At 42.3% G+C, this 22,052-nt stretch overlaps 1 protein-coding gene across 4 annotated transcripts in view; it reads right to left on the reverse strand.

Moving 5' to 3' along the window:
* The window catches only part of LOC148757584 (uncharacterized), a 76,611-nt gene that overhangs the window by 18,202 nt on the left and 36,357 nt on the right, over positions 1 to 22,052 (reverse strand). Inside the window, exons 3-4 of one of the 4 annotated variants that reach the window (XM_088800221.1) lie at positions 8,485 to 8,546; positions 1,929 to 2,772 (exon numbers count right to left, since the gene is read on the reverse strand). In XM_088800221.1, coding sequence (XP_088656347.1) covers positions 2,707 to 2,772; positions 8,485 to 8,546 — 128 coding nt within the window. In that variant the 3' untranslated portion in view covers positions 1,929 to 2,706. The other 3 variants (XR_016022028.1, XR_016022029.1, XR_016022030.1) reach the window with 3 other exon arrangements.

Raw genomic sequence — 22,052 nt, forward strand, 5'->3', positions numbered from 1 at the left:
TTGGGTTCTGAAACTGATACATAGACTAACTTTTAATGCACAGTCTGCTGTGCATTCTGCCACCTAAATGATAGGCTCAAGTTGGGTCCGCGTGGAGAAGAATTGTGTTTGGGGCTGTCGAGTTCAAGACACCCTGGCTAGAGCAATTTGCTGGAAAATTTGGGGCAATTTTATAGCCACAAGGACACCCCATCAATTCCACTAACTCTTTTGGACATGCTTGATTTTGTCATGGCTGTGAAGATTCAGCCTTTGTGAATTATCCACACGCCAACCCGCATCAGCATTCGATTTGGTGTTTCAAGCAGCCCATTTGGTTTTGAAATTAGTTGAAGACGATGCTATTTAGGGGCCATGTGAAAAAATATATAATCTGTCTTGTGCTTATGAAAAAAAAATTGCTGTGTTCTGATTAACTGCACGTGACGCTGAGATATATCCCTGTGAAAATGACCTCCATTTGCAGTCTGATTTTGATTTGCAGGCTGTGGAATTAGATTCCACCTCATTGGTTTTATGTTTCTCCCATCGTTTGTCCATTCATTCACCAAACATTTATTGAGCACCAACTATAGCCAGACCCAGTGCTAGGTGCTTGGAAGGAGGAAAAGAAGGAGACCATCCGAGGATAAATAAGCCCTGCTCTCTGTCCTTGAGTTTTCAGTTTTGTCAAGGAGACAGATATATAAACATACAATGATCGTGCGGGTATGTGCGAAACCCAAGCCAACACCTATTATAGATCCCAAATTAATTCATTTTCTAATAGCTCAGTTACTTTGGTTGTTACAAATACCAGGTTGTATAGCCTGAGAGTTGGGAACTGAGCTGTTATTTACTATTATCTACAACTAAGGTTGAAACAACCAACTGGGTGCCTGTAAGGCTAAACTCAGGGTGATGAATAGAAGTGGTAGCATCTGTCTACTAGATACACTCATGTCAAACAAAGCCCACAAAGGACAGAAAGCATTTTCCTAAAGCACCTGCGTTTATCCCAATAACGACAACCCCTCCATCTGCCCCAGGCTTCACAAAGCACTCCCACATCCATAATTGAATCTCCTTCTGACAACAAAATCTCTAGATAGGCATTATCATCTAGTGAGAATTTAGGTGACTTGCCCAAGGCCACGCAGCTAGTTAGTGATAGAACAGGTCTCTAACTCAGGTCTCTCATTCCAAAAACTGTCCTGCCTGGTGCATCATGCTACCCTAATTATTTGTTGAACACCTTTTTTACATTCAGCTTTGGATTTCACTGTATGATTGGGTAGTCTGATTCCAATATCTAGGTGCTGGGTCATCTGGGTCACCCGGCCAGGTATTTTATGACTGTAGGTGAGTGGCCATTTTATACCCAAGAAAGGAATGCCCTAACACAGTAACATCCATAATGAATCCAGGTAGGACAAGTACAATCTTCTAGAACCAGCTATCTGATCCACTCCCAATTCACCTTCCTGGTCTCACAACCTTGATGTTTTCCTTTATTCTTTGAAGGAAATAACTTTCTGGAATAATCTTCAGGATGATCATAAAAAACAGACTTTTTTTTCTTTTTTTTTTTTTTTTTGGTTTTGACTCAGTGGGAAACTTGACTCAGCTTTTTGAAAGTCAGAGTGGCCTTTGTGTTTGGAAATTAACTTTTTACAGTACCCGGGGGGTAGTTATTAGTCACTGGGTACTTTTAGGAATTTAAATGTGATCGATTAATTGATGGTAAAAATTATATTATGTGAATGCAAATTCTGAATTGAGTTTGGTGTTCACAGTGGCCTGAAAACATTTTAAAAGGCCAGGTTAGGCCTGAGGAAATTGGAAGTTTTAGTCTTTGCTATTAAAAAAGAAAAAAAAAAAGAATGAAAGAAAGAAAAAGTGAGTTTGCAACAAACTCAATAATGAAGACCAGAATTGTTTTCTTTTGACAATGTTATCACAATTTATTATCACAATCTAACTCTACCATAGCAACTCTAATGTAAGGAATCAGGCAAGCTTTTGTTCGACCTTTTTTTTTTTTTTTAGAAACTCTGCCCTACAAGTCTTATCAGGCTTATAAAGCTCATAAACACTGGAACCCCAAACAACTTAGGGAGATAGAAAGACAAAAACTGAAAGAGAGGAAGAAAAAAAAAAAAAAAAAGAATGGTGATAAAATGAAATTGAAGAGGATAACACAATAGAATCTGGAGCCATTAATTTTTATAGCTGATGCAGCTACTAATATTTTATGAGGTTTGGAATATGAGTATACAAAAGCACCCTCGTATCTGCCCTTGTTCTCTTTCTGTTGTTGTTTTTATACATAGATAAGCCCATCATATCTGTGCCTTGAATACGGTCTTAATACAGTTAAACACCCTATAGTAACAAGCATTCTGTTCAATGGACTTTTTCCAAATCAGTCTCCTTTTGTTTTTAGTTTGGTTTTCCACCTTTTCCAACAGAAATTCATGGACCACTTCACATATCATTTCTTGCCCTTGTTCCTTTTTTTTTTTTCCCTTTCAACTTATCAGAGCTTATTTCCAGTTAAATCGCAGCAGGGTTTTGTGTGTACTAGCTTTCCTGGACTGTACAGCCTGCAATGTCTCCATTTAAATGTAGATTTCAACTTTACTCTGGGGAGGGTGGTAAGAAGCTTTTTGCTGCAGCATTAACATCAAGGTGAAAATATGAGCTTGAGATGGATGCCATGTTTCCCTAAGTAGGGCTGTGTGAGTCCAGTTTGAATATTCCCAGCCATTTCTTTTCAACTCGCCTTGTACCCTGCAGGGGAAAAAACACTGCCTCAGTCAGCCCTGTACACAGAAGTAAAGCCAAAGGAAAGCAGAGTGGAGAGATTAGGAGAGATGGAGTCTGGACACAGCAGTTGAGCTCATGGGCCTAATTGTCCTCATGTAGTCCACAGAACCAAGCTTCAGGCCAAGGAAATCGAATACGAAAGGATAGCATAGACACTAGCACAGATACTGAGCCGGTGCAGTGGGGGTTCTGCCCATGACCCTCTGGAATTAATGATGAATATGATTAAAAGGGCATATTTAAGAACCGTTCACATCTCTTTTCATTGTCAGGAGCCCATGTCTACTCTAAAGACATGGGGTAAAAATGTATATACTGTAAATAAAGCTTAACCATGTGTAGATCATGACACACTTTGAATTGTATCCCCCACCCTACATACACTTTTTAAAAATTTTTTCACTGAACTGTGGTAGATATCTATGAAGTTCATTTTAAAGGAAGTTAATGAAGTGCATGATTTGCCTTCTCTCTCTTCTGCCCTGTTTGATGGATAGGCCATTAGAGAGATGGCAAAATTAGGTAGCCAAACTCAAATCTGGGGAAATTATACAGTTGTGTTTTTTTTGTTTGTTTGTTTTTGTTTTTGTTTTTTTCTCAGCTGTTCATGAGACAATCCTACTCCCAACTGACATTGACATGGAGTCTTTTGTGCTGTCCAAATGATTCGATGGAGAAAGCACATAACTTTGTCAAGTTCTCTTCAAATATCCTGTTCCACTGAGTCCATAAGAATACTTGTACTTGCAAAATGATGTATCTTGATTTGGTTTCCCAAACACTTGGTACTCTACTTCTTCTAGAGCCCCACCCTGATCATACCACGGAAAAATGGTTCCTAGCTTTAATCATACTCGTATATGGTACTTAACCCACCACCATTACAAGCTGTGATTTTGTTCATTACTTAACCTTTCTGTGCCCCAGTTTGTCCGTCTGTAAGCTGTTAATAATACTAGAACTTGCACCATGAGTTACTTGGAAGAATAATTCACTGAATGCATGGAAAGAACTTAGGATAGTCTCTCTCTCTCTCTCTCTCTCTCTCTCTCTCTCTCTCTCTCTCTCTCTCACACACACACACACACACACACACACACACACACACACACACAGACATAGAATTCTCTCCTGGAGACTTAAGGAACCAGAGGGAAGAAAGAGAAAGGAGTAGCTGTAGAATAAAGTCAAGTACATTTACTTTTCTAGAGATCCTGATATACAGTAAAAATAGAGGAATAAAAGTATTTTAGTGAACTATGGGCCAGTAATAAGAAAATGATAAGAGAATAAAGTCAAAACCAGCAAACCATGGCAGAAATAGAGGAAGAAGGCAAACACAGGTATTTTCATGAAAATCCCCAGATGACCAAAGTAGCTTAAAAGCCCAGGATTTCTGGAGAAATTTAGGGCTAAAAAATTAAGCTTCTCACACTGACAGTCAGACCAAGAAAGCCATTGTTTGCACCTCATCTGGTCTAAATATTAAGTTTACAAATGGATGTTGCTCGGCATTGTGTGCTATAGATGCTTTATGTTTATTTAAGAACTCAGTTTCAAGGAATGTTCTCCAGACATGTGGTTCACCGCAATAGACAGCTGTTGATATTCTGATCCCATGAGCATTCTAATATGTTTAAAAATTGCGACACTTTTAAAAGCAGATGTTCTACATAAACTGCGCACAGAGGGGAAAAAAGAGAAAAAGAAAGAAAGAGGGAAGGAAAGAGGACGGCCGGATCTGTCACTTGGCATAACACTGGAGCTCTGTATGCTCATAGAAAATTCACAACAAATTGAAGTGAACCCCATAAAGCTGGTTCCGAGTTTTCTTCTGCAGAAAAAATTAAAGGAAAATTATTTTAACAGAAAAGAAAGTTCCACCTCCAGTAAAGACAAGCAAGAGAGCTGCAGCTAAAGCCTGAAGGTCAACCACTGCCATGGCTGTGGTTCCAGGTTCTTTGCCACGGCTGTTTCCTGGGCTACACTGAGCATGTGTGTGCAACTGGTCTCCAGCTCTTCTGAGGTTCTATGTGTGTTGATTGATTTTACAAGCAACCTCCACTTTCCTCCTAAGAGTTCGTTTGGGTGGAAGTGGGCCTTGTCTCATGTGCTGATATAGGTTTGTGCATGTGCGGTGCCATCACATGGTTAAAAGTAGAGCTGCTGGGGGGGTCAGACGACCTGGGTCCAAATCCCACCTCCACCACGTGCTGAGCACATATGGGCAAGATACTTTTTCTGAGGCTCCATTTCTTCCTGCATAAAATGGAGACCATAATGATACCCATCTAACAAGAAAGCTAAAGCATTTAGCACACTGCTTGGTACACAGCACACACGTAATACCTTTTAGATACTTTACATGTTAGATTTTTTTTTTTTTTTTTTTTTTCCAATTCAGGTTATTTAAGACTAACTTGCTTTGAGAGAAAGTTTGGCAACTGTACATCCTCCCCTGGGATAAGTGGATAATTGAGGGTGTCCTCAAGTCAGTCTTGGAAATCACTAGTCCACACAATTGGAAATGATCAGTTTGGGGAGAAATGGAGAGATAGCATGGTGTAATGGAAAGGCGGCATAATCAGACAGCCCTGGGTGCCCACCCGGGCCCTGCACCTCACGAGCTGTGTGGTCTGGCCGAGAGCTTCTTCCCCTCACACTCCAGTTTTCCAGTTTAATGGCTATGCGTTGACCTTTGTTTAAAGTCTATGACCCGACCTCTTCGGTCCTATCTCTCATCATTTCACCCCATCCCATCCTCTCATCCCGCCACCATGAAATGAGTCACTTCTTATCAAACATTTCCATTTCCTTCACCTTTTGGCCTTTGCACTTCCTGTCAGATAGTCGTCCTATACCCTCTTCCGTCTTCACGTCTCAGCATAGGCCACTTCTTCTAGAACAGCTTCTCCAAGGTGGCTAGCCTCCTTTGTGCTCTCTTAATACTGGATGCTTACGCCCATCTCAGAGCAGCTTTCCCTGTATTATCTTTTCCTGTTGAATTGTCTCTCTATTTGACTGGAAGCTTTTTCAAGGCAGGGGTGGTGTCCTATTCAGCCTGGTACCTCAGCACCCAGCGCAATGCTGTTCCAGGAGAATTGATAATACTTGGTGAACCAATGCATATATGGATGGTTGAGGTGAATGTGATGGCTGTTTGCATCATCTGGGACTGGAAAGGTAGGTCTCTGACCTCAGCTACATAGAACCTTTTGGTGGTTGGTTGTGAGGTCCAGCATCTGAAAGTGGTCCGTAAAAGCAATTCATGATCAACTGATTAGAGTCCAGACCTTTTTTAGTTGCTTTATCTTTGGTAAGTTCTCTGACTCCTCAAGGGGACCTTCTCAGCTATGTCAGATCTGCTCTGCCTACTCTTCCAGCCTCGTTTCTTACCACTGGCTGTCTTTTTCTCCGTGGTCCAGACTCATCTGTATTACCTTGGTTCCTCTACATCTTTAAGGTCTCCTTCCCTACAGTCTCTTAGGCATATTCTTCTCTCATGTTCACCTGCCTGGCTCCTACTCAACCTTTTGGGATGAGGTTCAGTGTATTATAGCTCCTTTAAGTGGGTTTTTCATAATGGGCTCCACCTTCACCCCTACTCTCCCAACTGAGTAAGGAGGCCTCTCTGTTATTTGTGCTTACAGCCCCTTCTCCTGCCCAACATAGCACTTACTACAATCCTAATTATGTAGGAATTGACGTGATTATTGGTTTAACATCTGTCTGCTCAACTACAATGTAAGTTTGAGGGACCATGGGAGCAGTATTCACTGCCGTAACCCCAGGGCATTGCTGGGGCCTGACAGAGAGTATGTGCTTATGAAAGAATGCTTGCCATGGAAATCAAAATGTGGGGAGTAGAGGTCCATGAATTCTATAAAATTGTTTGTGGAGTGCAGGATTGGTATTCAACTGGCGTGAACTGGTATCATTGCATCAGTTGTTTACAGCACGTGTCCATTCTGATTAGTCAGATCTGATTGTTAGTTATGGAGGTGATCAATAGCTCAGATTTCATATCATATTTCGAAAGGGGTTCATAATAGATCCCATTCCCCCAGCTGAAGTTAAGATCCACCTTTCTGAAGTCTGAAAAGAGCCCATATCATGGAAATTTCTGGCGAATCATCAAGGTCTCTACCCACAATCCTGGGCAATGCGTCTGTCTGTGTTTTCCATCTGTGCCTGCCTTGCACGCTTTCCCCAACACAAGATCCTTCACAGCTGTATGTTACACATGAAGGATATTCTGGGGTGCTTGAAGTCATTGGTGATTCATCCCTATGGAATGAGTGGCTTACCAAGAAAGACATACAGGGCGCAGAACAACATACATAGTTTCTCTCCTTTGAGGAAGAAAAATGTCTGGGGAGGAATGGACCTCAGTGGCCTACATGGCAGAGGTGAGTGTGTCCCTCAATCATCACCGGCATCAGGAGAAGGAGGAGGAGAGGGATAGCCAAGCGGCTGTCTCTTCCTAAAGTGAGAGTATGCAACCCCAGGCCTGCCCAGATATGATGAAGAAAAGGGCTGATAATAATAAGACAGCATGTATTGTCTACTGTGAGCCAGGCATTGAGCTAAGTGCTTGCTAGGCATTCTTTATTGGTAAGTTATTTAAATCCTCACAGCCACCCCAAGAGCTTGGTACCATGTTATCCCCGTGTGTGTGTGTGATCAAACAGAACCTAGGGGAGGTTAAGTAACTTTCCAAAGGTCATTCATCTCACAAGGGGTGAAAGTGGGATTCATCCTGGGGTCTCCGTCTACCGTACACTGTGTCAAGGGATTAAGGGCTCTCCTTTTGGACAAAGGGGACAACGATGCTGCTAGAATTACGGCATCGTTGAACAAGTATTTATTGTGCACCTATCATATGTCTGTTCAAGGTGTCGGGTATAGAGTGGTGGGTACGTTACACTAGTACCCTGACCTCTGGAATGTGGCCTGGGGGAAATACACTTTAAGCAATTAATTACATTGGAAGAGTGCTAAGAAAGGAAAGCAGACGTGCTGGGAACCCAAAGGCCAGCCTAGGATATTGGACATTCAGTCACTAAGAAGACATACCCTGGATGGTGCTATTGATCTTTTCAACAGAAAAAAAGAAGCCCAGGAAATCAGGATCAGTGAAGGTCATGGGATGGTCCTCCCTGACACTGCAAGCTCTCTGAGCTCCATGAGAGCAAGAATGGTATGGAAGTCATTATTTTCTGCATCTCTGGTGCATAAGACAGGACCTGGCAGATAAAAGAAACTCACTCAGTATTTGTGGGTGAATGAATGGCGGTATGAATGGGAATCATAGATGCTCAATAGAGGTATAGCATGAGGCTAAACAGATCTGATCGCAATGAACAATGACTAAGTTGGGAAAAGAAAGGGGGAAACAGGGAGTAACCCTGGCACTAAGGTGATGTGGAGGTCACCTAACATGCTGGTAACAACAGTCATACACTTAAGAACCCACGTGAGTGGGACGGGATGAATGAGAGGACATTAGTTACTACACAGATAGGAGATGAAGGTATGGAAACTCATCATGGCTTAGCAAATTCCTCAAAGTCAAGACACACACAGGACATTAAATGAGAAGACCTGCTTTGAAATTCTTGTCTTACTAATAATTAAGTAAAAAGCTTCCAGAGACTGATGGGTGGATGAACCTACCTGCCATCTGGTGTTGAACATCAGCTTGTAGATTACAATGTTGTTATCACATTCACAGTGCCCTGCGAAAAACAAAGAGTTGCTTACGTTCTTATATAGTATATGGAACTAACAATATAAATGATCATATGTAACTCATGTTAAGTGAGTAGCTTAAACGCCTTTAGATGGAGCAAATTTCTTGTGAAATTTAATTTAACAGAGACAATTCAGGACTTGAAAAATTCCACTAGTAGCAGTTGTAGTAGTAATAGAAGTAGTAGTAGTAACAGCTGCAACACCACCAGCAGTAATAGTAAAGCAAATAGTAACTACTATTATTTAAACCTCCAGTAAGTCACAGGCCTGCGATATATGATGTGAGTGTGTGTGTTATTGTGTGTGTCTGTGTGTGTGTGGGTGTGGTGTGTATGTGTGTCTAGTGAGAGAGAAAGAGAGATCTTATTAAACTCTTATAAAATGTATAATATATAGTTACAACAGTTATCTTCCCCCTGTTAATGAGAAATGGAAGATTAGGGGTCTTGCCAAAGGTTACACAGCTAGTAAGTAACAAGACAGGATTTGAATCAATTTCTGCGCAATACCAAAGCCCACAATCTTTCTACGGATGCTACTGCCTTGACACATGTTGGAGTTTTTGAAAATTAGAAAAAAGGAAAAGCTTTCTGGCAACTCAGCAAAGGCAATTATAAACAAACCAAGACCATGCTTAGTGAATGCATACGTCTGGCTGGAGTGGATTGTGAATGTTGGGCCGAAAGTACAGCAGGATAGAAAAGGTTGACTGGGTCATGGAATATCCGAATTACCAGAGGATGGGGTCTAGACTCTATCCTCTTGGAAACATGGAGCCCCTGACCCATTCTTAGCAGCAGCGTAATTTATTCAGAATTATTTATTGGACTGGAATGTTGGGAGAGAGGATGGAGGCAGAGAGACCAGACAGAAAGCTGTTGCAATAACTTCTCTGAGGAGTCCCAGACTTGTCTTGCTATCCTATCATGAAGAAATGCCTATGTTTGCCCAAACCATTGGTGTCAACTCCTCTTTAAGACACTAAAGGCCTTGCACCATCTGACACCACTTCTTTAGCCTCTTCTAACACCTTCCCTGCACCCTCACTAATGACAGTTTAAGCCACTGATCTTTCAGTCATTCAAGGTGGCTACGCTCCTGCCCAACTCAACAGCATCACACATGCTACCTTTGTTCCTGAAAAATATTCTCTGTGTTCTTCAGAGGACCAACGCCTACCCATCTTACACAACCTTTCAGCCTCAGCATCAGCTCCACTTCTTCCTCAAAAACCCCCCTGACCCTCTGGATGCCTGGATGGCACCCTTCCTTGGAGTCCCATAATGCCCTGACTTTTGCTTTCACCTCGCTATCATTGCTATGTTAGTTAACTGACGTATGCAGTTACTTGACTAACATTCCCTCTCTCAACTGAATCTTTATAATGTCAGGGCTAGCGTCTCCCTTTTTTCTCGTCATGTTCTTATTTCTACTAAGCACAATACCTGGTCCCGAATCAGCACAAATAAATACTCGCTGCATGAATGTGAGGAGGATTCAGGATGCTCAGATTGGAAGTGTGGGGTGGGATAAAGTGGGTTATGATGAGGATGAGTAAAAAATAAGAAGGATGTTGAGGGTGGGCTTATAACAGCCTTTTTTTTGCACAGGCAGCTATGGCCAGCTGCCAATCTCAGCAGCAGGAAGTAGAGACTCAGTGATTAGCAATTCATCAACCCACGAAACTCAACCAACTCCAAGAAAAGGAAGCAGCAACACCCATGCCATATAGCTTGCGTAGGATGCCTCTGACCACAATTGCGGCTGTAGCTCTATGCTTCTGTCCCTTACCCCTCTCAACCGAGATAGCCATTCCTGTCACAAGTTCTATGTCTGTGTGGTGGAAACAGTCATATGTAGGTTAAAAACTGTATGAAACAGCCCAAGTATCCCTATCCCAGTGTCCAAATGAGGAAACCCTTTCAAATCCAGTGGAGAAGAACTACATTGTTTGAGTTCTTGCATGATAGGGAATATATGTCCACTGCCTTTATATTTGAATGACAGTTTGACTGGCTATGAATTTTAGGTGTCACATTTTTCTTACCCTGAGGGTGTTTTCTACACTGTCCCACTGTCTTCTAGTATTGAATTATCACTGACATGAGGTCTGGAATCAGTCTTATTTTTTTTCTCCTTATATATAATAACTGGAATGGCATGAGATTCCCGCTTTTTCTTTAAACTTCAGGACTATACAAGGATATGACTCAGTATAGATTAATTTCTATCATTTTTTCCTGGGGTTCATTATGGTCTGTCAAATTATATCTTCAAAATGTTTTTCCCTATTTTGTTTATGTTGTTGGGTCCTTATTTTAGTCATACCATTGTGTTATGTATAATCCCTTTTTCCCCCAGAGCTACGAGTATTGTTTTTATCTCTAATCCCTTTTAACTCTTTAAAACTGTACATTCACATAGTATTTTATTTCAGGAAAACATTCTTGAATTATATCATTATATCTTTTCTTTCTCTTTTAAGTGTTTTTGTCATTGCTTTAGTTTAGTTTAGGTACATGAGTTGTATATATGCCTCACATACATCAGTTAACGTCAAATCTCCATTTTTTTTTTTTTTTACTGTATTTCATTGCTGTCGTTTTATCTGAATCCATTTTAACTCTTGCCCTCTTTAAAATTTAACTTTAATCACTTCTTTCAAGACTGCCTTCATGTCCCTAATTATTTGTCAGTAATTTTCCCTTGTGACTTTTGAAGTGTCTTCCAAAGGTCCTGATTTCTGTGATGGTTTTGTAATTTATTTTTGCAGCTTTCCTGAATTTGGCCATATTATTTCTCATCTACTTTCACTATTTTATCATTTATTCCTTGAGCCCTTGGAGGTCTGCTTTGAGGTGTCACTTCATAGAGGTCATGCTTTAGCTAATTCCTTGGAACATTTGGCCAAGTGAATGCAGTTGTCACTGCCAGGTTCTCCTGAGATAACCTTCTCACTGGATCACACTGCTTAAGAACATTCTAGCAGAATGCAGTTGTCCCAATTTGCCACTCAGGGAATGGAGAGTTTATAGGACTTAGAGGGAAGTAATGTGCTGAATGGCAGAGTCAGGTGTATAGTTGGTCTCTTTAAAACCTCATATGTGCTAGAACCTTACCCAAAGGGCCCACCATGGGCCAGCAGCATCAATACCACCTGGGAGTTGCTAGAAATGCTGAATCTCCGGCCCCAGCCCAGACCTACTGAACCCAAATCTGCATTTTTATAAAATCCCCAGGTGATTTATGTGTACATTCAATTTGTGAAACCCTGTCCTAGAAGACCATCATAGCAAGGCCTATTGCCTTAGAAATCACCCACCCCAGTGCTGGTATCTTAAAAATATTGGTTTTACCTATACTCTGTGAAGAATGTCTTAGGAAGACAACTCACAGTTTGAGAGAGAAAGTCCATGACAGTATTTGAAGCTCCGGAGTTTGTTAATAGTTTTCAAAATGTGAGTCCTTGTCAGCTGAGATTTACTGTCTATTTGAAGAGGAGAATCGCTGCCTGAGAGAACATACTGATCAATAATTCAAATTAAGAAATCCCATTTTTAACGCTCACATCGTACCAGAATGACGGCAGGGCCCAAGTTGTAATTATTACAAACTTCAGCCATTAGAGACTCCACTCTGATTCCTGTACCCAGGAAAAGAGAAAGATGAGAAAAACCACTCTGCTTCTCTTAAGAGATTGTGCTTCTTCGAGACATGACCAATGGTTTGTATTTTCCTGAAGGAATCTTTCACGGTGGGCTGTATCGTGTTTTGAAAGAGTATATACTGGTTCTCCGTTAATGAAGATGGAGACACGGGGTTAAGAGTAGAATCTGAAACTCACCAACACAACAAATTGGTTTTTGAAGATCCAAATACATCTAACATCCTAAATGTGATTTTGAGGTGTTCAACTCTCTTGGGCTGTGATTTGTTTTCTGAGAGGACTGTTCAAGAGAAAGTGTGCATCCAGAGCACCACGAGAAACAGGAGTTACATAGAAGGAAGAGCTTCCTCAGCACAAGGCAGAAATCAAAGTGTGGATAGCCCACGCGTGTCTCAGCTTTGGGAATGCCTCTATGCACGTAGTAGGTGGCCATGCCCTGCAGAAGGACATTCTCTCTGGAGACTGAAGGATGCAACTTATGACCTTCAGAGGCATTTACCAATTTTTCTGGGTTGTAGCTATGTGACAAAGCCAAACTATTTTGGAAATAAGATAAAAAGTATAAACCCATGGTTTGACATTTGTGGCACAAAAGGTAGAGTACTGATTCCACTAACTTCAGTATCCTTTGCATTGGAAATGGAGATATCGTCCATGAGAGGAGAGTGCCCAGAGGTATCTTCTTCAAGTTCACTATTTCCAAATCTTCAATCCAGTTTGTCTTTTCTTGACTTATACTGTATAAGGAACCCACTGTACTGTTTCCCCATCTTTGTAGCATCTCATTTTAAAAATATGTATGCACAACTTGGCTCAACATACTTCATCCTTTTAATGGACTTGGAGGCAGATACCATAATTACCCCAATTTTACAGCTGAGAGAAATGGGACTCCGAGAAGCCAGGATACTTTCCTTAGCTTCTAAGAGTCAAGATTTGAACCCAAGCAGTGTAGCCCAGATTCAGTACTCTTAGCCACTAACCACTTTAAACCTCTCAGCTAACAGTATTGAGAACCAGGCACTGGCCTAAGTTTTTACACAGATAAGAATAGGATACACAAGTGCTAAAGGGATAGAGAGTGGAGCTGGGGAATGTTGGAGGCAGTCTTCGAAGAGCGGTCCGAGCCTGGATGGGCAGTGGCTGGAGCACCCCAGTATTTAATACCCTGTTGTGGTAATAGTGGAATACTATACATGTACCAGCCTTGTATATACATCATGAGAAATACTTTTGTCTGCAAGTAACAGAATGCCTGACTCCAGAGGCTCAAACAAATAATAATTTAGTTTTTCTCCTGTTGCATGAAATCTGGTAGCAGGAAGTTTCTGGCCTTAGTCTAATACAGTGGTTCTCAGCCAGGGATGAATTTGCCTCCGAGGGGGCATTTAGCAATGTCTGGATATATTTGGGGTTGTGACAATTGGGAGACACATTTTTGATTGTCACTAAATATTATCGGCATCTGCTTGGTAAAGGCCAAGGGTGCTGCTAATCGTCCCATGGGGGACAGGACAGCCCCTAAGCACAGAGAATTATCTGGCCCCAGATGTCCATAGTGCTGAGGCTGAAACATCTGCATCTAACAGTGAATGATCACAAGGCCCATCTCTCAGTGTTTCTCTTGGCCTTACCTCATAGCTCCAAAGGGGCTGCTGAATCACATCCTCATTTGAGACAGGAAGATGGGGGCTGGGGAAAAAAGGTGGCTGCCATAGCTGTGTCTTTCCGGTGAATCCGGAAAAGAAATGCCTTTCCAGAGCCCTGAGAAGACTGCCACTTCCAACTGACTGGCCAGAGCTGGACCCCATAAAGGATTGGGCACAGACAACAACTTGCACGGGGCTAGGTACATTCCTCCCCAGATAAACTCAGGGTCTGTTAGCAAGGCAGAAGAGTACTGGGCAGGCCACAGTTAGTGTGCGCCATATCAGGCCGATATTTTGAACTGATGTTCTTCACAAATGCCTTTTCTAGAGGCCATAAAAAGTGCAGTGATTCCACCCTCTTTACTGGTATTAAACTAAGCAGCCCCCTGAGTCTGCCAGCGCCTCTCTTTAAAGGGCTAGCCTCATCTGCCCAAAAGCAAATGTTTTTAAGGCTTCTTTTCCCATTGATAAATTGCCTGAGCAGAGACAGATTGAATTATTTATCGGAACTCTGGAAATTAGGATGGGCTATTCTCACTGCGGCCGTGGTCCAATTTTAGAAAATGTATTTGTGGAGCAATAAATAACAATATTAATCCTAGACTCCTTTTATTGCTGTTTGATTCATCCGTTCAACAGCTATACAGAGGGCTCTGGTTATGAGTGCTTAGCTTAGGTATAACAGTATGGACATGGTAAAAGTTCTAGAGTATAAGCTCAAGACAAGGAATCAAGTCATTCTTGACCATGTGAAGCGATAGAGCCTAGCTCACTGAATGGCTCATGAATTTCAGTATGTTTACTAAACGAATGAAGGCATGCAGTGTTATCTTCATGGGGACTGTATTTTAGTTTAGGGGTGGCAGTGGATATTGAAAGTAAGCAGGCTATTATACTACCTCACAGAAGTGTCAGATCCTCTGAGATGGTCTCCTGATCCATCTTTGGGGGAATCAGGGAAGACTTTTGGAAGGAAAGACAGTCTAAGCTGAAACCTAACAGAGGGAGGGGAGTAACCTCAGTGGATCTGTGTTGCACCCCTACTCAGCCACTCACCCCAGGGTACCTCCTCCTTTATCCGCATGATATTTGGGGAACATACGTATAATTCTATAAAAAAGATAAACAACTCAGTATAAGATTCATAAAATCCTTTCAAGTCCTAACAACTTGTGAGTCTCTCTCTGATTTAAGTTCCATATTTCTGGCTCGAATAAACATCAAGATGTCTTTTCTTCTTGAGACCTCACCTCATACCAGAGACTGAGGAGGCAAAGGAAATGCTGGCCCCCTCAGACGGCCCTCCGAGTGTCTGCAGAGGCTGGCTGCCTCTGTGGGTAGCTCAGGGGCATGTTTGGCTGCCAGCAAATGTGCTTCCATTTTGTTCACGTCCCCATTTCCCACCTCAGCCTTCCCAGCCTCCTCCTTGGGCCTCCCATTACCCAGGAAGCTTCTCCTTGTTGCCAGCGAAGGTCAGAGACAGCCACAACTTCTTGTACAAAGCTCCCTCCGGGGGTGCTTTTAGGATGTCCTGGGTTGGAAAAGCTCCTCTAAGGCCTCCATGTGGGAAGGAGTCGTAATTCTCTCCATATTGAGAAAGACCATACCCCGTGTGAGGAAGACTCCATTGCCAGGGATGGATTCACTAAGTGAATGGACTCATGACGGCCTAGAGAAGAACTGCTTGCCTGTCTGCACTGCTGCCAGCAGGCTTCTGACACTGCGTCCACTTACTTTGAACCTATCTGTCTGCCGCTTGCTCTTATTTGGTGAACTCTTTTGTTCATGCATTCATTCAACGGATATTAACTGAGCACCTCTGATGTACTTGGTGAACACAACGGTCAACAAGATAAACACAGCAATCCCTGTCCTGATGAACGTTATACGAGGGAAGGGAAGACATTTAGTTAAATACGCGATTGTAATCACGTGCCACGAGAAATAGAGAAGGGCGCTCAGATGGCCTTGTGCTGTGGAGACGCTTAGCAAGGGCTCTGGCACATGCAGCAAGTCAGAATGGGCTCCACAAGATGTAAGGTGGCAGCCGAGGATAGTAAAATAATGACAAAGACCGTGCCTCATTTGTCTTACATCTCCAGGGCCCAGTGGGATGCCTGCAGCAACCACCACCACAAAAATGTGTGTTAACTGGAAAAAATGAGGGACTGTACCGCTGAGGTATCTTCCAGGTCCTGCGCCCCAGTCCACCCCACTGGCTCGCTGGTTCATTCAGCCCTCTCCATTCCCCTCTCTTCCACAACAGCCCCCCAACGGGCCCCTCACCTCCACTACTGGCCTGCGTACACGCCCCACCCTCCGCTCTGATGATCGTTTTCAATCACGAAGAGAGTCACTTAATGCCCCTGCACAAATCCTTCCATGCTGCTGCATGGCTCACCGGGTACACCCCACACCCTCTACCCTCCCTTGTTGAGGCCGCTATTTCCATAATAAAAATCTTCTCATGGATTCCTGAACTTGCCACACTTTTTCATTCTATTGCACCTTTGAACCTGTTGTTCTCTGCCCCCGTGCCCTCTCTGTTTTTCCTCACCTGGTGAACCCTAGCATGCTTGCGGAGCCCATACGCAGAACTCCACCGTGGTTGTTTTTTCCAGCTAACCTAGTCACAGGTAGGCTCCTTACAATTGTATCATGATTGTTGATGAGCCTTGCATCTCCAGTAGACTGTGGGGCCTTCCTCAAGAACGTGGATGTTATTTTATTCATGTTTGTTTCCCTGGCACTGTGCCTGAAATACAGCCGGGATTCAATAAATGTTTCTAAAAGGAATAGAGCATTTCCACTGCTTTCCAGAAATATTCGCGACAAGACACAAAACGAATAGCCTTTTTGTTTTCTAAAAGTGATAGCTACCATTACAGGCAAACCTTATAGCTGTTTATTAAATACTGACAATTTGTTTTATGAGCAGCAGCATAACAACTGCATTTGGCTTTTGTTTCTACTCTGTGTACTTTTCTTCAGAATAGTGTCTGTGCCAGGGTCTCTTGCCGAGAGAAGATCTTCCAGGGACCTTTGAGGAACACCAAGATAAATGGATACATTTCAAGAGCATCTTTTAGACAGTCTTTTCCAAAAGGGCATCTGTAATAGACAGCTTTCTCCAAAGGCTTTATACTCCAACCGTCTGCTGGGAAACAGAAGTAGGAACGAAACAGATTTCTCCCTTAAGAAGAGGAAATAAGCCAGCCAGCTCCACCTTTACAGGATGAATTGGACACAGCCCCAGAGGAGCGATCACCTGCCCCCCATGTATTGGGGTATTTTCTTTTCTTTTTTTTAAATTAAAGTTAATTGGGGTGACAATTGTTATTAAAGTTACATAGGTTTAATTAGTCATCAAGAAATGGAAAGTATGTATAGTAGTGTATGTAGCTATCGTTGTGATCACTTTACCAGGTCTATTCATCATCACTACTTGTATCTTCCACGAGTGCTTACCGTCAGGCAGAAAGCTCTACTGAACTTGAAGTTTACAATAGCCACAGGACATTAAGCAGTGTCATCTCAGTAGACACCATCCCATTCATCAAGTTAATATTAGGGTTCCATGAACAGGACGTTCGGGGGTTAGTGAATCTTTTGGAGCATGTGGTGACTCAACAAAAAAGTATTTGATAATTTATATAATTGACCATGCATGACACATATTTGCCCAAAGTTCCCAACAAGGCAGCCAGAGGTGGTTGTGTTTCTGATTGTAACCCCCCTCTGGCTTCATCAGTGTCATCTGCAAACAGGAGTGTTGCCTCTTTCCGTGATTCAAAAGGATTTCAACATGTTTTCCAATGAAATTGGAAAGACGGAAGTAGGCCTCTTTGATGTTACCGAGCCAAATTTTTCCTTGTTATACATTGCCTCTCCTTACAGAGACTCAAATGCGTAAACTCTTAAAGAGAATCTTGAACACTGGAGTGAGTGATCGTTTCCATCAAATTCCAAGGATTCACCCAGTCCAACTGTGCGGGTGATGATGTTAATAATATATCTTTTAAAAGTTGCAAGCATGAATTATTTGCAACACAAGTTTGATGATAATAGCACGTATCATACATTAGTTCTGGGAGCTGAATAATGCAGGGCTCATGCAGCGCAGTTCGATAGAATTTGGATTTCTCCAAATCATTTTCCCTTTGTTCTCTCACCGTAAAAAGACCTACGAGGTTAGTCCCACTGTGACAGCAAGCAAGCTTAGACACCGTGCTTGATGAAGAAGAAACAGCAATGCCTCCTCATTTCAGCAGTAGCCCTCTGTGTCCAAGGACACACCACCCCAGAACCCCAGACAACAGTTAGTAATTATTTGATGAGAGTCTGTTTGTGTGTTTCCCAGACACATTGCTAGAGCGTGTGCTCCAGGTGTTGCATGGGCAGGAAAAGTTCAAGTGAAAAGGAAGACATTCGATGACATCCTCTGTTGCCCAGACAGTTGCAAATCTAAAGTGCACCAGGATAATGAAGCTGAGAGAGCTTCCTTCGTAAGGCACATCTGGAGTTCCCTCAGATGATCAGGGTTTTCCTGCCCTCGACTTTTCACTCTTCTTTCCCACCTTCCCAATTCGTGTCTGTATTATCTTATTCTCGATCTCTATTAATAGACTATTCTTCCAGACGCTCATCAGATTTTCTCACTGCTAATTGCCCAGCACCTAGAATAATGACGGATGCATAGGAAGCACTCAGTACATACTTGCTGAATGACCTGAATATATATTTGGGATGGATGAAAGCCCTGTCAGATGACAACATGTGTGTCCCCACTTCTGCATGTCCTGATTCTGGTGACATATATTTCCTCAAAGAGGCTGGCACTGTAGTCTTATCTGAGCTCTGACACCAGGCTCTCCAGTCCCCTGGCTCATCCATAGCTTGGCCACCTTTGGCTACGGGACCCTTTGCTTCTCTAATCGTCTATGGCCTGATGAGTGAGACACATGGCATCAAATGGCAACTTTTGCACAAGGACCAGTCTCAGGTAATTTCTGTACAAGCATGACAAGCATTTAAATATTCTGGACACTTCATCAGTACTCCAACAAATATGTATTAATCATCTGTTTTGTGCTCTGCACTGTATAATGGTTTATAGATACCAACAGAACAAGTGCTTAAAAGATGGCTCCTAAGCAAGAAGGAAGGATTAGAAAGGGGGACAGGACATTTTATTTGGGGGGGGGATGGATATGCTCATTGCCTTCATTGTCATGGTTTCATAGGTGTGTACAAATGTCAAGACATAAAACTGTACACTTTAAATATATGCAGTTTATTGCACATCAATTATATCTCAATAAAACTGTTAAAGTAAAAAGATGGCTTCCAAAATGGTGAGGCAATTTTTTCCAAGGCTTGGCCATTCGTTGGAATTTCTAGTTGGGACAGACATTTTTATACCTCTGGCTTCACAGGGTCTGAAAGTTGGAGGAGAAAGATCTTCATCTGAAGTGATTATAACTGGGTCTAAAGAATGGGCCAAATTAAACAGATGCTATTTAATGGGGAACGATGTGAAACTTCTTTGTGTCTCAAAAGCTAATGACACAAGTATGGGATTTGGGAGAAACAGCTTCATAGGAAAATACGTAGAAGAGATAGAGGATGTTTAATTGACAATAAATTCAACAGTGCACTGTGATAGCCAAAACCAAAAAGAGAGAAAGATTTTAGGATGTAGTCTCCAGAAGAAGGGAAGAGATTGTTCTGTTCTCCTCTTTCGTTCTTTACTCAGCTAGAATATCATGTTTGTTTCTGGTGGATCACACATTAATAGGGACACTAGGGTAGCATTTAAAAATGTCTAACCCAGAGCACACCTTCAATGATTTGCCAACTACTAGGAGAATAAAACTTGGCAGGTGCCAGGCATTCTGTAAAACATACATCACATGCTTTAAATCTTTAGGTCTGTAAAGCAGGCCTCTATGGGGATGTGAGTTCACTATGTTTGCCACATTGCTCTGACTCTCCACCTTGGAGAAACATGGTGGATCGCACTTTAAAATCAGGCATAGCCATGGAACTTTCTTTGGCCTGTAAGTGTGAGTGCCAATGATGCATGTAATTTTGCAGTGGAAGCACGTATCATCACAGACCCATCAGTAGGGTTGATGAGTAAAACAACGTAGGTCAGTACCTGCCCCTGACCAGACCACAATGAGCATGAATAAAACTGAGACCTTACTTATTTAAAGTTACTGAGATTTAGGAGCGATTTGTTACTGCAGCAACACAAAGTTCACTCTGACTGATACAGGCTGTGTCTTCATATTTCAAATGAGGAAGGAATTTGCTTAAAATCCTATACCCAGTCAGTGGTGAAGCTGTGATGTGAGTTCTGACGATCTGGCTCCAAATCGCATGTACTTCATCACTCTGAGGGGCAAAGGGTTTAAATCTAATTTGTAACTCTTTGGGCAGAAGGAGCAAAGCTAGAAGTTAGAAGAGATCCAATTTCTGGCTCAGTATCAGAGATCACAACCACAGTCACCTGACAATCGAAGGGGCTGCTTGGGAGGTTTTTATTTCCTCATCTCTGACAGTGTGGAAACAGAAGCTGGTCAACTTCTTTTCCAGGATGTGATGGTGAGAAGACGAGCACTGAAAAGGTGTTTGGACTAAAAGATTTGTTCGTTTCCTCCCAGCCCTGATAGCCTAGGAGATTGGACCTTTGAAAGGGTAAATATGCCCAGAGGTCATTTCATAAAGATGTGCTGACTGCAGTAAAGCATTCTCAATGAGAGAGAGAGAGAGAGAGACAGAGAGACAGAGACAGAGACAGACAGAGACAGAGAGATAGACAGAGAGAGAGAGAGAGAGAGAGAGAGAGAGAGAGAGAGAGAGATCTTTTTCAGCATCTAGGTAACTGATAAATTAAGTCAATGCTGATAACCCAAATACTGTACAGAGGTTCAGCAAAATCCAGTGGAGTCCCCAAATTTTAATTGCAGGAAGTGATTTATCTGCTATAGGTAGTAATGCTGCCTAGAGCCTCAGGTCAATCAATCTTTATTCTCTAATATTCCCTCGAAGCAAAATACATTGTTATTGTTCTATTTTGTCCATGCCCCCCCCCCCCAATCCCCATCCTGTGCCAGGTAATAAATGCCAATGTTTTGTTGTGACCCACAATTCTCTCTGCATCTTACATTCCACCTTCCTTTGGTGGGACACTAAGACCTGTGCTCCCCCAGCCTGAAAATCTCAGCCACATAAATCATAAAGCAAGGAGATTTTTATGCAAAATAAAGCACTTTCCATGCTTTTTCCCTTGCAATGATTACATGATTTTCCCCTGAAACTGAACAATATATGTTTCATAAATAGATCCCTCTCTCTGTAAGCAAACCTTGGAAATGGATTATTTGTTTGGTTTGCATTTTTGTCTTTCAGTGTTGCAGCTCCCAGAAGCCAGGTCTCACAGGCGCATTGCAAAGGCGGGAATGGGAAGGGCTGAGAGGAATCAAGGAGCTTGTCCTTTTCACGGGGACTTGCCCCCTGCAAGTGGCCCATTGCCTGTTAGAACTTAGATCACAGGATACTCAGAACGCCTTGAAAAGGGTCTATTTCTAATCCCAGAGGGTGTGGTTCTCTAATTATCAGTGAGGAACAAAAAAAAAAAAATAGTAGAAAAAAATGATGTGTTTTAACATCTGAAAGTTCGTAGCCTTTCTAAGCAGATATTTATTTTTAGTAACCGCATGTCTCTTCTGTAAAAAAAAACAAAGTTCAATATTTGAGAGAAGTCACCGTTCTCTGCCGAGGGTACCAAACTATGGGATGTCAGCAGCATTCTTTACAGGGTGATGCATGTTAGAGCCACAGTCAGCTGGAAAAAAAAGCGAGAGAGAGAGAACGGCGATCACTTTGAAAGAAAGGGCACATTTCATACCAGGGTTCTAAAAGGCATTTAGTCTCCATTCCACAAAGAACACCTGCTACATGGAACGCCTCCTGCCATAGAAACCAGGATGGAACTGGGGTTTCCTGGCTCTCTGACTTAGCATGTCCAGTGGCTAAATGAGACCCAGGGCTCCCCACCCAGCTTCTTGAAAGAGACCAAGTCATTTGATCCCAGGACAAAGGGGCCTCGTCAGAGTGGACACAGCCCAGCAGGGAAATCCTGGCATCACGCAAAATAGAAACAACCT

The sequence above is a fragment of the Rhinolophus sinicus genome, chromosome 8 (assembly GCF_057876585.1).
Source record: "Rhinolophus sinicus isolate RSI-liver-muscle chromosome 8, RSI-T2T, whole genome shotgun sequence".
NCBI classification, from domain to species: domain Eukaryota; kingdom Metazoa; phylum Chordata; class Mammalia; order Chiroptera; family Rhinolophidae; genus Rhinolophus; species Rhinolophus sinicus.